This window comes from Corvus hawaiiensis, chromosome 16 (assembly GCF_020740725.1).
Source record: "Corvus hawaiiensis isolate bCorHaw1 chromosome 16, bCorHaw1.pri.cur, whole genome shotgun sequence".
Classification (NCBI taxonomy): Eukaryota; Metazoa; Chordata; class Aves; order Passeriformes; family Corvidae; genus Corvus; species Corvus hawaiiensis.
This window is the reverse complement of record NC_063228.1, coordinates 7,779,441-7,795,101: the sequence shown is the minus strand read 5'-3', so window position 1 is coordinate 7,795,101 and position 15,661 is coordinate 7,779,441. Positions and strand designations below refer to the sequence as shown.

The 15,661-nt window shown below is 53.2% G+C and overlaps 2 protein-coding genes across 6 annotated transcripts; one reads left to right on the top strand and one right to left on the bottom strand.

Moving 5' to 3' along the window:
• The first annotated feature begins 72 nt into the window (after positions 1-72).
• Positions 73-4,910, top strand: LOC125334263 (hydroxyacylglutathione hydrolase-like protein). Of its 3 annotated transcripts, none has more exons than XM_048320961.1 (8): positions 73-305; positions 1,107-1,171; positions 1,248-1,365; positions 1,804-1,912; positions 2,071-2,174; positions 2,279-2,377; positions 2,464-2,543; positions 2,799-4,910. In XM_048320961.1, the coding sequence occupies exons 1-8, from the start codon at positions 201-203 to the stop codon at positions 2,962-2,964; spliced, it is 846 nt and encodes a 281-aa protein (XP_048176918.1). In that variant the 5' UTR covers positions 73-200; the 3' UTR covers positions 2,965-4,910. The 3 variants fall into 3 exon arrangements, with proteins under 3 accessions (XP_048176918.1, XP_048176917.1, XP_048176916.1); XM_048320960.1 differs by having other exon boundaries at positions 74-305; positions 2,276-2,377; positions 2,467-2,543; XM_048320959.1 differs by having other exon boundaries at positions 77-305; positions 2,276-2,377.
• On the bottom strand, positions 4,872-15,638 carry CIAO3 (cytosolic iron-sulfur assembly component 3). 3 transcript variants are annotated; one of them, XM_048320957.1, is made up of 11 exons: positions 15,533-15,638; positions 13,653-13,748; positions 12,371-12,514; positions 12,002-12,134; positions 11,241-11,375; positions 10,830-10,948; positions 9,320-9,449; positions 9,014-9,086; positions 7,888-8,025; positions 6,763-6,920; positions 4,872-5,951 (listed from the first exon to the last, which is right to left on the bottom strand). In XM_048320957.1, exons 1-11 carry the CDS (start codon positions 15,596-15,598, stop codon positions 5,713-5,715), a joined length of 1,431 nt encoding a protein of 476 aa, XP_048176914.1. In that variant the 5' UTR covers positions 15,599-15,638; the 3' UTR covers positions 4,872-5,712. The 3 variants fall into 3 exon arrangements, with proteins under 3 accessions (XP_048176914.1, XP_048176913.1, XP_048176915.1); XM_048320956.1 differs by lacking the exon at positions 15,533-15,638 and adding an exon at positions 14,607-14,804; XM_048320958.1 differs by lacking the exon at positions 15,533-15,638 and adding an exon at positions 13,929-14,393.
• Positions 15,639-15,661: the final 23 nt, after the last annotated feature.

Genomic DNA, 15,661 nt, shown 5'->3' with positions numbered 1-15,661 from the left:
CGTGCGGGCTCTCCCCGCCCCACGCTGCGTGACCCGCCCCGCAGCACGGCAGGGACCGCCCCGGGACCGCCCGGGGGTGGCGCTGGGGACACGCCGGGGTCCCGCACCCCGATCCCGGTTCGCTGCGTGGGGCCGCCCCCCCCACCCGCGGGTCCCCGCCGTGTCCCCGCCGTGTCCCCGGGCGGCGCCGGAGCCGAGCCATGAAGGTGAAGGTGATCTCCGTGCTGGAGGACAACTACATGTACCTGGTCATCGAGGAGAGCACCCGCGACGCCGTCGCCGTGGACGCCGCGGTCCCCAAAAGGGTGAGCGGCCCCCCCCCCCCCCCCCACCGTGGGTGGCGTGTCCCTCGCGGGGGCGGTGGCCCCACACCGGAGGTATCCGTGCGGACATGGAGCATCTCACCGGCAGGACAGACCCCTCCATCCCGATGGAATGTGGGGTGCGGATCCCTGTCCCCCTGCCCTGGGCCGCGCGGGGATCCCGGGTTCCCTCAGCCGTTCCCTCCCCGTGCCGCAGCCCTGCAGACCCCACAGCAAGCGGGAATAACCCCAAACAGCCCTTTGGAGCGGGTTTCCCGTGCCCAGTCCCGTTTCCCAGGAGCCGGGAAGGCAGCGGCCGGGGTCGCTGTGACCCCCGTGTCCCTCTGCCCCGTGTCCCCTTGTACCACCCCCTCAGCGTGCGAGCGCTGTCGCGGGTTTTAAGCGTTTGGTGCTGACTCGGACATTTCCTTCCTCTTGGAGGAGCGGAGTCGGGAGCAGCCGAGGGTTTGTTCCTGGCCGTGAATGTTAAGTTGGCACTCGGAGCCTCCTGGCAGCCGTGCCGGGGCTGGCAGTGCCATGTGGCCCTCGCTGTGGCCAGTGGCAGTGACTCTGTGCCTCCACTAAGAAAGCACCGGCCACAAATGCCACTGTTCCCAGGGAATCTGTTCCCATCCACCTGCTCCACTCCGCACGATAGGGTCACACCTGTGTCCCACCGTCACCCTGCGGCTCCTCAGCACGGGGTTTTGGGGGATTCCTCTGCCCGGTGCCACATGGCCATGGTGTGTGTGTGTGTGTGTGTCACCTCCTCTGCCACTCACCGCTGCTCTGGGTCCCTTTCAGCTGCTGGAGATCATCAGGAAGGAGGACGTGGTGCTCAGGGCCATCCTCACCACCCACCACCACTGGTAGGTGCAGCTGAGTCGGGGCGGCCATGTCCCCATAGGGACAGTGCCCATTCCCAATCCCCTCCTCTGCCCTCAGGGACCACGCCAGGGGCAACGAGGAGCTGGCCCAGCTCTTCCCCGGCCTGCAGGTGTTCGGTGCTGACGAGCGCATCGGGGCCCTCACGCACAAGGTCACCCATGGCCAGGAGCTCACGGTGCGTGGCTGCAGGAGTGTGGGGATATTCGGGGCTCAGACCCCACACACGGGTCCTGCCTGGTGGTCCCCAAGGTCCCCAGTGGGGAGCAGAGTGGGGTGGTCACACTGTCCCCAGTGGCACCGTGGTCCCCAGTGGGGCTGGTGCTGCTGGGCCATGCTCGGCTCTTTGTGCTCTGGGGCAGTTGCAGATGTGGCCCCACGGATTCAAAGCTGGGATGGAGGAGAAATCTCATCCCAACCTCAGCCTGTTTGGGGTTGTGCTGGATGATCCCACCCTCTCCTGGGGCCGGGTTCCAAATGCCATCAGAGCAGGCACACCTGGACCCATCCAACCCCCCATCTGATCTGTGACCTGCTGGGCTCCAGGCAGGGCATGGAGAGGTCTGGGGGGGCCTGTTTTTCCCCTTCAGTGGGATCCTGACCCTCTCTCCCCCAGTTTGGGGCCATCAGGGTGAGGTGCCTCTTCACCCCCTGCCACACCTCGGGCCACATGTGCTACTTCATGTGGGAGGACGATTCCCCGGATGCTCCGGCTCTATTCTCAGGTATCCCACCCACCCATGTGCCCCCCATGGGTTTGGGGACACACTCCCTGTGTGCTGCCTGTCCCCCACACTCAGAGCTCCTGGGGTGATCCCAGCACCCCCTGGCACCCCCATCCCTGGCACTGAGGTCCCTCAGTGCCCAGTCCCCTTTCCCACAGGTGACACCCTGTTTGTGGGGGGCTGCGGGCAGTTCTTTGAGGGGACAGCAGAGCAGATGCACACCAACCTCACCCAAATCCTGGGGACTCTGCCCAAGGACACGGTGAGTGTCCCACACCTCCCAGCCTGGGGAGGGCTCCTGGAGCTAGGAGGGGGCTCGGATCTGGCACTGGGAGCGGGTTTGATGCCGGCTGTCTCCTGCAGAAGGTTTTCTGTGGCCATGAATGCACTGTCAGAAACCTCAAATTCGCCTTGAAGGTGGAGCCAGAGAATGAAATGGTGAAGGAGAAGCTGGCATGGGCCAGAGTAAGTGGCTGTGCCCCCTGTGCCAGGGTAGGGGCTGGGGGGTGTGGGATGGCAGCAGGATTTGGACTCCTCTGCTCCCTTGGCAGCAGCGCGATGATGAGGACCTGCCCACGGTGCCCTCCACGCTGCAGGAGGAGTTCCTGTACAACCCCTTCCTGCGGGTCACGTAAGCTCTGCTGGGGCCCTTCCCCAAAATCCACTCCCCTTTCCCCTCCAGCATCATCCCTTTTCCCGATGGCCTCATGAACTGGTGGGAAATCCGAGCCCGAAGCGAGGGGAGGGAGCCTGGACATGGGGTCAGCCCAGACCGCCCGTGTGCCCCAGCAGGGCCCAGCACAGGATGGGACTGCCCCCGTTGTCCATCCCAGCAGGGTGGGGGTCCCATCCTGTCCCCATGGGCACAGCAGGGCTGTCCTTGCAGGGAGGAGCCTGTGCAGAGGTTCACGGGCAGGACGGACCCTGTGGAGGTGCTGAGGATGCTGCGCTCCGAGAGGGACAACTTCAAGAAGCCCAAGGAGAGGCCCAACCCCCAGGCCATGCTGGCCTTTGACTGGGGGCTCTTCGGGCCCTTCCTGGAGAAGAAGTGACGTCCCCATGGTGCCAGGGCTCCCTCCTGGCTGTGCCCAGCATGGATTCACTCCCAGCTGGGGACTGGTTTGTGTTTTTAACCTGCTTGTTTGAGGCTGCTCTGCTCCCCCTCCGGCACCACGTCCGGCTCCCCGGGCCTGGGAAGTTCCCTGTGGAGCAGCACCTGGATACCTTTGGAGAGCCCAGGCTGTGGTGACCCCCCCTTGGTGCTGGGATGTGGCTGCTGCCAGCAGAGGGTCAGGACATGGCTTGGAGCAGGGGACACTCCCAATTTTGGGGTCAGTGCAGGAGCTGCCACGTCCTGCAGCCCCGTGGCCGCAGAAGGGAGCCAAGGAAAAGTTGGAATGCTCCGGGATGGTGGAGCTGTGCCCCACAGACCACCAGGCTCCCCTGCCTGCACTGCCAGGCCTGGGGGCTGCATCCCATTCCCAGGGGTTGTGGGATGCAGCCACGTAGCTCTGGAACCTCTGGCAGCCCTCCTGGCCCTCCTGTCCTGCTCCAGCCACCCTGGGCCCCTCTCAGGCCAGGGATGGAGGTGGAGGCTTGGATCCCCATGGGAAGCCACTGGTGTCACTGGTACCCACCCAACTCCAGCCCTGTGCTAACAAAACCCTCATCACTGCAGGGTTTGGGTGGGGTTTTGTCCCACCTTTTTTCCCAATTTTTCCAGTAGGTCATAAAGGGATTTGTGTAGGGATTTGTGACCCAGTCGCTGCCTTCGGAAGCCCTCGGACCACATGGGGTGTCCACGATCTGCCCCAACCCCTCTGGCTTTGGGAGGGATTTTCCCAGGTGGGACAGATTTTAGGCAGCAAACACCGAAGTGCTGCCAGGCATGCCTTGCTCTTTGCTTTCTCCAGGATAAAAACTGGAAAACACTTGGTGCCAACTCCGTGGACATTGCCTTGTCCTTGGGCCGGGGACCAGCTGGGGCTCCCAGGCCTCCCCAGCCTTCACTTTGTGCAAAATCAGGGCTGTGTTTTACTTATTTTTAAGCTGAGAAAGGAGCAGAGTTTTATTTGCAGGTGTGGGAGGCACTTTACACCAGTAAAGTCATTCCCTTTTTTTTTTTTTTTTTTTTTTTGTGGAGAAAATGAGGGTTTCATGGCAGCTCCCAGCACTGGAATAGAGTTGATTTCAGGGTTTTTCATGTGTGGACTGTGAACTTCTTTGTTGCCACTGGAGTCTGGTTTGGGGCTTTTTCCTTTGCTACAAACTGGAACAAGGTTTTCTTTTTTCCTTAAGTTATAGTTTGGATTTACTCCCCTCCATGGAAGGGGAAGGATTTATCCAGCTGCAAAAGCTCCCTTGGTCCCATGGCCTGAATTCCTCAGTTTACATGAAATGCTGGAGTTGTGGATGTCGCCTGGGTGTTCCTTTGGAATTTGATTTATCCTGGGAGCAGGGATGCTCCTGTGTGTTTAACCAACCCTGAGCCTGCTCCACAGCTCAAAGCTGGGACAGATTCCAGCTCTTCCTGGTGCCAGGGCAGGAAGAGCCACCCAGAATGCCCAGAACAGGGATCCCAGGGTGTCCTGGGTAGCTTCAGTGACCTCTGTTTGTGTTGGTGACCTGGGAACTGGGGAAGTGACAAAATGTAGAGCCCTGATTATTTAATTTCCAGCTAGTCAAGCTTAATTGATTGTGCATTTCTGGGCTGATGTGCACGTGCTCAGCAGACACCAACTGTGCTGTGCACTGATCCATGGTCTCAGCATTCCAGGCTCGAGCCTCTCCCTGTCAAAGATGTTTTCTGGTTTAGCAAACCCCTGGGTGTTACAAATCCCTGCATGGAGAAGGGAATTCCCTGGAAGCACCAATTTGCTCCTCAGGAGGGTGGGAAGGGGGCAGCAGTGGGAGGTTGATGCCTTAGAACACTGTGAGGTCATTAACGATCAGCAACACCTGAAAAATGGAAAGTTTTTAATTAAAAACATGAAAATCATCATGTGCTCTGTGGCTTGATTGGAATAAAGTGCAGAAGAGGCTTTGGTTCCTGCCAGTCACAAGGTCAGGAATTATTTTCTCATAATTTAGGGATGTTATCCACTAGTAACTGCCTGTTTTGTCTGGATTTAGGGATATTATCCCTCAGTGAGTGGCTGCTGAGGGTGGCTAAGTGGGACAATTCTGTGACTCCCTGCTGTGTGTTTGGGAAGAAAAGAGAGAGATATAATTGCTCTTGGTATAAATTACTATAATTTAAGGAAAAGAAATTACAAGGATTTTCTGCAGCATTCACTCCAGTCCCATTCCAGCAGGCACTGATCCAGCCCCAGGGATGAGCCCAGGCTTTGGATCCCCCCTCTGAGGGCACAGAAGCTGCAGGGCAGTGCGATGTGAGAACTCCAGGCCTAATGAGACCATTTCTAATGAAATGAGGATGTTGCAGCAGAGGCAGCCAAAGAATTGAGTGCTGTGACAATCCAGCAAGGCCTGGGGGAGGAATATTGGGATGTGGCACAAAGCTCAGTCTGGAGATGAACTTTAAATCCTGGAATTCCTCCATTCTGGCAAGAATGGGGCTGTTAGAGCAGTGCAGGGTCAGTCCTTCCAGCCTGGTTTGCATTTCTGCCTCTCTTGATGTGTTTTCTGTCAGACTTCGGGGTTTATTCACATCCCCTCATCCTAAAGCTGAAGGAATGAGCAGTGCCAGAGGCAGGAATTGCACAGAGCTCCAGCAGTCCTTGGAGAATCCCAAATGTGAGTTCAGAAGGCACTGAGTGTCTGCCTGGGCTTGGCAGCCCTCACCACTTGATGTTCAGGGCAGTGTTTGCCCTCTCCACGGCGTGGTATTCCGTGTGCAGCACTTCCAGAGCCTTCTCTGAGCCCCAGCCTCCTAGCCAGTGCTCGTACAGCTCCCCCACAGCCTGGTTTTCCTCGGGAATCTCAGCCCTCGGAGATTCATACAACCTCTCCACTTGCTGCAGCTCCTCCTTGCTGGATTCCCCCTCCAGTTTGATCTGCCCTCCTCCATTCAAACAGCCTGGGGGAAAAAAGGGATCAAGAACTTCAGCTTCAGCAGGAAAACCATCCTAAAAAAATTCCAGTTGATTTCCTCTGCTCCTGCAAAGAGCTGCAGGAATGAAAACACCTCAGGACCTGAGGTTCACCCCTGGTTATCTCTCAGCAGCAGGGCCCTGGGGCTGGGAGATCCTGGGCTGGCTCCAGCTGGGAATCTGCCAGAGCTGCTGCTCTTATCTCCTGCCTCCAGAACGGAGCCAGAGCCCAGTCCAGGTGAGTCCAGCCTTGGGGGCTCAGCCGAAGGAAAGGGAAAAGTTCTGGGAGTTGGGCTGAGCAGCGGGAGGCTCCCAGAGCTGTGTGGATCCTTGGGAAGGAGCAGCTCCAAGAGCCAGGAGTGGCCCCTCAGCATCAGCCCAGGCTGGGCTCAGGCTGCCCCTGCTCCCTGCCAGCACATCCCAAGGGAGCCAAGCAGGCAGGAAAAGGAAAATGGGATAAGATAGGTAGGAAGTGACTTTCTCCACCAGCCACAGCAGCATTTTCTGAACGTGTAATGGTCATGTTTGGGCAATTTTAGGGGAAAAAGCCCCTCAGGTACCAAAGAGCTCAGGAAATCTTCCTTAGAAGCCATTAATCAATTGTGTGATGGGATTTAGCTGCAATTCCTTAAATCCTGAGGAATTACTGGCTTAGAGGTAGGAAAATCTACACACAGCTCTGGATCTGTGATGCTGTGGCTGTCACACCTCTCAAGAGTGTGAGAAATCACCCATTTTTCCTGCACTGAATTCCCTGGAGCTCCTCCCAGCCCTGGATGTGCCCCTGGGCAGCCTCACCTGAGGGACAGGCCATGACCTCCACGTAGTGATAGGGGCACTTCCCCCGTTTCAGCTTCTGCACCAGGTTCTGGATGTTCCTAAATCCATAGGCCAGAGCAAACTGGAGCAGGACCACTCCATCCCTCTCCAGGGTCACCTCCTGGAAGTCCTTGTTCCTGAGGGAGCAGAGCAGAGCAAATGTCTTCTCCAAATGAATTTCTATTTTAAACTTCAAAGGGCCCCGTGCTAAACCCAAATTCTTTGTGAATCTCATTTAAGAGCTGTCCTAGTTCTGTGCCATCCAAAGGAAACATGAAGGAATTCCTTCCAGAGCCTTCTCCAGGACTGTTTGAGGCACCTGAGCAGAGTTTGCTGAAGGACACCTGTGCTGGATAAAGCTCAGCCAATGGAGCCTTTCCCTGTAACAGACCTGAGTTCCTTCAGCCAACATTAATGGAGCCCCCGAGGGGATTTTTAACTTCTACCGGATCATAAAACATGGGAACAAAGCCTGATTGAAGGATTCCAGATTCCTAAGGTTAGTGGGAATACCTGCTCCTGATAAAAAAGTAAGTAATTTGATTTTTATCAAGTATTTGAGACTGCTTTTTCTGCTTCCTAAATGAGGGAATCCTAAACATAAATGCTGCTCATTAGGGATATAATTAATTCCAAGGGATACACTAAATTAGAACTGGGAGGCCAGAAGGAATCTCAGGTGGACGAGCCTCAGTGCCCAAACTCAGATGATTTATTTCCTGTTTCATTACAGTTAAACAGAGCCCCAAAGCCCCTCCCCAAGGTTTTCTGGGATCAATAATTAGTGACAAATCTACTTGATTGGCCTGATCCCAGGTGAGGAATCCCAACTCCATGACAGCTCTGCCTTCTCAATTATTCGAAAAACTGTCAGTGGGAAAATCTATCAGGCCAAACTCCAGCGTGTGAGTGGGAAAGGGGCTGGAATTCTCCCTGGGAAGGGCTGCATGGAATTGGCTGATTTATTGCTCAGCAGCTGGGGGAGGGAGCAGCCAGCTCTCAGGCCTGGAAGTGAAATGTTTAACATTGCAAAGAAAGGTTCGGCCCCACAGCAACAGAGAATTCCAGAAAAATTGAGTTTTCTGTAGGATTTCAGCTTCTTACTTGAGAGGTTTGTACTGGATTGAGTCCACGTGGATCCCAAAGAGCTCCTGGGCTGCATGTCTGTAGATGTGCTCCAGGTACCCCCCCGAGCCCCCGCCACGGTGGGTGCTGAGCTCCTCTGCTGCAGCACCGCCGAGCCTGCGGAGAGGAGAGAGCAGCAACTTCAGGGATTCGGGATAAAACAAAGCTCCAGGGGGTTCAGGACAATGGGAGCAGCCAAAAAGCAGCTCCTGCTGAGCTCCAGCTTTTCCCTTTCTCCTGGGAACCAGCTCCAGAGCCTCGTGGTGCCCAGTGGGAGTTGTGTCACCTGGCACAGGTGCCCAGAGAAGCTGTGGCTGCCCCTGGATCCCTGGAAGTGTCCCAGGCCAGGTTGGACACAGCTTGAAGCAACCTGGGACAGTGGAAGGCGTTGGGGTTGGATGATTTTAAGGTCCTTCCCACCCAAACCATTCCAGGATTCCATATTCTATAATGAAACATCCTGTATAGTTCAGAGAGGTGCTGCTAATGAACCTTTCTGGTGTTTATGTGCCAGGAGCTCCGGGGATGCTCCTCTCACCAGGAAGCAAAGGCAGCTCTGGGTGCTCAGTGCAGAACCAGCCCTGCTGTCACCTCAGACCACAGAATGGGATTCCACCCCACCCCAGTGTGTGCAGCTGGCCCTTGACCAGATGTTCCTCTTCAGTTCAACAACCCCAGGCTCATCTGACATGTCTTAAGTGTCATTTTTTACCAACAGTCTCCTGGAGATTAACTCAGTGACCTAAATATTTGTTATTTCTGCTTTCCTTCTGGGATCTTTGCAGTAGCTCTGGTAATGAGGAGCAGGGACAGCACAGCAATAGCTTTTGCTTCAGGAAATTTTTATCACTGGGACAGAATCTCGCACTTCCCAAAGCCTGCAGCAGGTTTTTGTGGGATGAAAGGAGCTGGAGTGACTGTCCAGTGGAAATTCACCATATTCTGTACATGAAATATTTAAACTCCCAGTTGTACTGGTTCAAGTGACACAAGAAACCAAACCAAGTGCAAACACACTTGTGTAAAACAGCAGGAAAAAGGAAATTCTGAACTCTCTCAATCCTGCAGGAAAGAGAACATGACTGAAATGAGATTTTGTTCTTACATGGTATCCAGGGGACCAGGATCTACATCTGGCAGGGACACTCCTTCTTGTTCCAACAGCTTTAGCACTTCTCCTAGAGCAGAACCAGGCACAAAGAGCTCTTATTTTTGGGATACAGCAAAACAAACCCCACAGAGCAGTCCCTAAACTGCATCTGCATTGTACCAGGGCATGATTTGCACTATTAAAATGTAAATATAGATCAATATCCAACCTCTGTCAGAGGCAAAGAATTACTAAAGCCAGGGAACACTTTGAGGCTCCCAGAATTCGCTGGAATTGGGAATCTCCTGTGGATCTGCTTACCTGTGGTGATGACACAATCCACATCCCTGGTCTGGAATTCCTGGTTGAAAAAGTCTGGCCTGGAGGCCTCCAGCTTTTTGTCATAACAGGGCATGACTGTGACGTGGTAGATCCTGTCAGGGGGTAGGTGCTGCAAGAGAGACAAGGCTGGGCAGCTGGAGCAGCCAAAATCCTCCCTGTCCTCAGGGAGCTGCATTCCAGGAGCAAAGGAGAGTGGTGGAAATGCCTCAATGCCCCTGGAACAATCCCCCCTATTACTGAATATTTGTGTATATTTATACATAAATGAAAATATTTCACCCCTAGAAGCCAATTTCAGCTGCAGTCAGTGCCTGCATTTATGGTCCTTCACAGGTTTCATGGAATCCTGGAATGGTTTGGGTTGGAAGGGACCTTAAAGCCCATCCAGTCCCACCCCTGACACCTTCCACTATCCCAGGTTGCTCCAAGCCCTGTCCAACCTGGCCTTGGACCCTTCCAGGGATCCAGGGGCAGCCACAGCTTCTCTGGGAATTCCATCCCAGCCCCTCCCCCACCCTCACAGGGAGGAATCCCTTCCCAGTATCCCATCTAACCCTGCCCTTTGGCAGTGGCAAGCCATTCCCCCTTGTCCTGGCACTCCACGCCCTTGGAAATAATCCCTCTCCATCTTTCCTGAGGCTCCCTTTAGCTCCAGGAAGTTTCCCCCACTCCAGTGCAATGATCCAAGGTCAGGCAGAGAAGCCAATCCCTAATTAAGCCATTAGGGAATAAACTTCCTCCCTGCTCCCACAGCTCAGCCCCTGCTCAGCAACCAGGCCATGGTCTGGAGTCCCACAAGAACCTCGGGATCATGCACGAAATAAGCACAGCCTGAGGAAACAGGTCACTGACCCCAGGCCATTGTTTCAGTCTCTTGTGCCAAATATTCCCAGAAGCTGCCAAATTCTGTCCCAAATCTGCAGCTGCCAGCATCTGCCTCATGTAAGTGTCAAAGCACTGCTCGTTAGTGGCCAATACGTCCCACAATAAATCCCACTGGGTGCTGCAGCTCCTTCCCAGCCAAATCCAGGCTGTTTGTTTAAACTCCAGCCTGTGGATATCCAGCTCCCATCTGGAAAGATTCCAAAGGTTACAGACTAAGAACAGAAACAGAACATCCATCAGGATGGGAATGAGGGATCATTTTTAGACAAGCCAGGATCTGCACGTAAGCACCGACTGCAGCCTTGGCTTGGGGTCACTCATTTGAAATTATTCACCAGCCTTAAACAACAGGAGCACAAAGACACTGAGAAATAAAGTTCCTCAGCTTTCCCAAATAATCCAGAGGCTTTAATGAGCCTATGCTAAGTGTTATGCCCTAATTACTACTCATTAGCTAGAACAGAAGTGAGAACAATTTGCTGCCTTCTGCAAGGCAATATTGACCCTTAAACGTGCGTAACACAGAGCAAAATTTTTAAAAGTTCAGCCTAAAGTCTCCAATTTGAGGAGTTTTCCATTAAGAAGAGCATTTTTAGAGCTTTACCTGCTGCTCTGCAAAGTAGCCCTTGACCAAGGAGCCCATGACCTGCTGGGGAGATTTGGTGGTGCTGATGTAGGGAATGATGAAGCTGCCGTGGGTTTTCTCTGCATAGCAGATCCAACCTGGAAGGAGCAGAATCAGCAAATTAAATTAACAAATAAGAAGCAAGCCTTTACTCTGCCCAGTCTCCCCAAACCCCAGGTTTAATGTGCATTAATAACCATTTTCCGCCTCAGTTCAGCACAAAAAGCACAGGAACTGTAACACCAAATTCATTTTAGAGATGTCTCACCACTGCTTTAACACCAACATCTCTGTGCTGTGAAGAGAATAATCCCTGCAGGTAAAAACTTCCATTTCCACCTTTCTGAGCAGCTGCTGGGTTTCTGCTTGCAGCTGTAACTGAACCCATACCTGGGCAGGCAGAGGCCAGCATGGGCAGAGCCTTTTTGTCCTCTGCCTGTTTGTGGAAGCGTCTCACGAACTCTCGCTGGCTCTCCAGGAGGCTGAAGTTCCTGGAGAAGGTTGTGTCAAACACGTAGTGCACACCTGGGCAGGACAGCAGCTGGGTTAAACCCACAGGATACAGCAAAATACAACACAAAAACTTCCACTTGAACCAGAGTGAAACTTGGTTACAGGCACCAAGGCCTGCAGTTGAGAGGGAACAGTTTTCAGCACAGCAAGAGGAGTAGAAGTGACAGGAGAGATGGAAATCTAAAATGTAAAGTTCTTTTAAATGGTTCTTTACAGGTTTTATAGAATGATGGAATGGTTTGGGTTGGAAGGGGCCTTAAAGATCAGCCAGTTCCATGGGCAGGGACACCTTTCACTATCCCAGGCTGCTCCAGCCTGGCCTTGGGCACTCCCAGGGATCCAGGGGCAGCTTCTCTGGGAATCTGTGCCAGGGCCTCCCCACCCTCACAGAGAATTCCTTCCCAATATCCCACCTGACCCTGCCCTCTGGCAGTATAAATAATTTCCCTTGTCCTGTCACTATCTGCCCTTATAAAAAAATCCCTCTCCCTCCTTTTTCCAAGCTTTCCCTCCCTCACTGCAAGTTTATTACATGACTGAAGTTGTGGAAAGTTTGGAATCCACGTGGGGGTTAAACCCCATCCATTTGTGCTGAACCCTCAGCCCCGAGTCCCCTCAGAACACAATCCCACACTTGCCTAAGCTCTTCAGGAACGTGGTCAGCTTCTTTGCTGTTTCCAGAACCCCCAGTTTGCACCTTGCAGCCAGGGAGGCTCTGGACTGGGGTGAAACAGAAACCACCACCAGCTTCTGCTCGTTGGCAGCAGCAGCCTGGGATAAAACCAAACAATCCCAAATGAACGTGGCACAGGCACAACTGTCAGCACCACAGAGCATCTCCCACACTCACTCTGAGGCAGGAATTTAATTTAATTTAATTAAATCCTTCCAAACTCTTTAGAAAATGAGAATAAACCACACCAGTGCAGCAAGACCAGCCTGGGATCCTTCAGGGCTCTGAAATTCCCTTTTCCTGTGGATTTTCTGCAGAGGGGAGAGGGACCCACCTTGTTGAGAGCCAGCACTTTGCAGAGCTCCTCGTGGCTCTGCTGGCTGATTAAAACACTCTCAGCTGAGGTGATGCAGCCACTGCAGGCCAGGCAATCGTTCAGGGTGATTTTTGCCGTTTCCAGCCTTTGTGCCTCCCCATCCTACAAAGAAACAGAGCAGGCTCAGTTCTGATCCCAGCACAGAATTTAAGGAGCCGTTTCCCTCCCTTTACTGCAAATAATAATGAAGATGATGCTCTTTTGAAGCCTTTGGTTTATCATTTTAAAAAGTCTTTATTTTTAGTAAGATGAGGACAAAGCCCCCTGAAGTTTGCTGCTTTTAATGGGACTATTTGGCACAGAAAGGGGAATTTGCTGAGGGATTTCATCCCAGACCAACTTCATCCCAGGCAGTGGAAGGGAATATTTTTCCTTATATCTACCCTGAATAAATTGGTTTTCCCAAGAGATTCTCCTCTAATCATCACTCCTCAATAAAGCCAGGAATAGACCAGGAAATGAGGTGCTATTAAAGTTTCAAAATAAGGAACCAGACTCCTTTGGAAGTGCTGTATCCCCTTTTTTTAACATCAAAATCTGCCTGAAGTTCAAAGTTCCATTCCTAGAGGAATTCCCAGCCTGGTCAACTGAGCAATGCCAACTTTTTTTGGTGAAAACAGGAAAAACTCAGCCTGAGTTTTGGAAGCAGGAGGCTTCTGAATTCTTCAAGCTTTTAAAGAAAGACTTTGAAATATTATTTTTAAAAGAACACTGCAAGATTTATTTAAAATATCTTGGTTAAATCTCTCTGTGAGTGAGCACAAAAGATGTCTCAAACAACCTGGAACTGCCAATCTTTAAATATTGCTAAAAGAAATAAAATGTTCAGCTTATCTGCTCTTATACTGAAAATCATCACTAGTTAATGGCAGTGTTTCAGAGCATAAAAAACTGGAATAAATTGGAATTACTGATTATAAAATAAAATGACTGCTTAGAAATGAATTTATAAATTGAAATGCTTATAAATTAAAGTTTAATACAATCTCAGCTTATCTGCTCTGATACTAATATGATTATGAGTAATTATGAGTAATTAATGGCAGTGTTTCAGAGCACAAAAGTGGCACAAAATTGGAATTATTGATTATAAATTAAAGAGAAAAAAAGATACAAGAATGCTGACAGCAGCACCTTGGTTCTCTTGGAAGAATTAAATGGATGAACATGACTAAAATACTTAAAATACACTCATTTGTCTGGGTTTTTTACACCCTACTGAACAAAAGACCCCACATACCTGATTGACCTGGAAATAGCTTCCATCAGCTTCGATTTTGATTTTTGCTGCTGCTTTTCCAGGCTTTTTGTCCACTTTTACAGGCTTGATGCATTCCTGAAAGAGCAGCAAAGCCTGGAAGTGAGGAGCTGAGCAAGGGAGAGGGCATTGAACAGAAATAAAGGGATTGAACACCGGTTCTGGAGTGACCCTGGTTCCTCCCCCTCAAAACAGGCTGCATTTTCTCTGAGTTTCTCTTAGCACTGTAAGAAAAATGTCAAAGCAAAGGCTTCTCACCCCTTTTGTACAGGAAGAACACTTCTCCAGCATCATCCCAAACCCACAGGATAATTCTGCTGCTCTTTCTGAAGAACTCAGCTCTGGTTTTGGAGCCTTGGCAGGAACAGAGCCTGCCCAGCCCCGTCCTCCCCCTCCTCCTCCTCCCCAAAATCTGGGAGCAAATCCTGACTCCTGGCTGCAGATCCCAGCCCGTGGAGGTGTGGTCAGTGCCCAGCGTGCGCCTGCTGCCACCGAGGTTTTATTTTGTGACAGAAGGGTCTCTGAGGAGCTTGGCTGGGCTGCTGCCACTTCGCTCTGGTGTCCCAGCACGAGTCCCAAGGGGTTTTCTGCATTTTGTGCAGTTTTTGTTATTTAAGCACCCCGTGACTCCCTGTCCCACTTCTCCTTTGCCTTTCACCATCCTTCCTCTGCCAGCTTGAGGTTTCCCCCCTAAACTAATCCATTTTTGCTACGCTTTGCAGGATTCAGAGCCTCGCAGGAACAACTCATTCTGATTCTTCCCTTGAAACACAAAAGCAGAGCACATTATTTACGTGAAGAATTCCCTCGGAAACCCAAGTCCTACACGGAGAACTAACAGGGGTTGCTATTTCCCTTTCCACTGATCTCATCTCGGCTCGGTTTTTCTGCTGTGTTTCTCAGCAAACACATCCAGGATGAATAGTCCGCATTTACCCAGCGCCTGAAGCCTCCGACAGGAGCAGAGCCGATCCCTGCTCGCTGCCCGTTCCCTCCCGAACGCTGTGCACTCCCTCCGAACGCCTGCGAGGCAACCCGGCCAGGCTCCAACTTTAACCGGGGAGGCCCCACACTAACACAGCACACGGCTATTCCCCATGGGGCTGGGAATGGCTCGGGCTGGCTATTCCCCATCGGGCTGCGAATGGCTCGGGCTGGCTATTCCCCATCGGGCTGGGAATGGCTCGGGCTGGCTATTCCCCATCGGGCTGCGAATGGCTCGGGCTGGCTATTCCCGATCGGGCTGGGAATGACTCGGGCTGGCTATTCCCGATCGGGCTGCGAATGGCTCGGGCTGGCTATTCCCCATCGGGCTGCGAATGACTCGGGCTGGCTATTCCCCATCGGGCTGCGAATGGCTCGGGCTGGCTATTCCCGATCGGGCTGGGAATGGCTCGGGCTGGCTATTCCCCATCAGGCTGCGAATGGCTCGGGCTGGCTATTCCCCATCGGGCTGGGAATGGCTCGGGCTGGCTATTCCCGATCGGGCTGCGAATGGCTCGGGCTGGCTATTCCCCATCGGGCTGCGAATGGCTCGGCTGCTGCTCCAAGATCTCGGGCTGCTCCGGAGCCTTGCCCTGCGCGGTGGTGGAAGGGACAGCGCGGAATCTTCGGTTTTATCCCTTTTTCCATTCCCAACACCAGAGGGGAGAGGTCTGAGGGGGCTGGGCACGGTCCCCGTGCGGCGACAGCGCGAGGGGCAAAGAGAGCTGAGGGTGGCACCCCCCGCCTCCCCTCCGGGCTGGGTCCGCGTCCTCCCCAGGGTCCGCCCCGCGGGTCCCGCGGCGGGGGCAGGGCCTGGCAGCCTCGTGAACCCCCGGCCCCGGGAGTCCCCAGCCCTGTCAGCCCCGGCGCGGCCCCACCTGCGAGGGCGCAATGAAATCGTCGAGCTCCGTGAGCTGCAGCACCCCGCTGAACCGGGCCGCCATCGCCGCCGCAAAGCGAGCCGCCACACCGTCGTACAACGGGGCCGCCACACCGCCGCAAAGCGA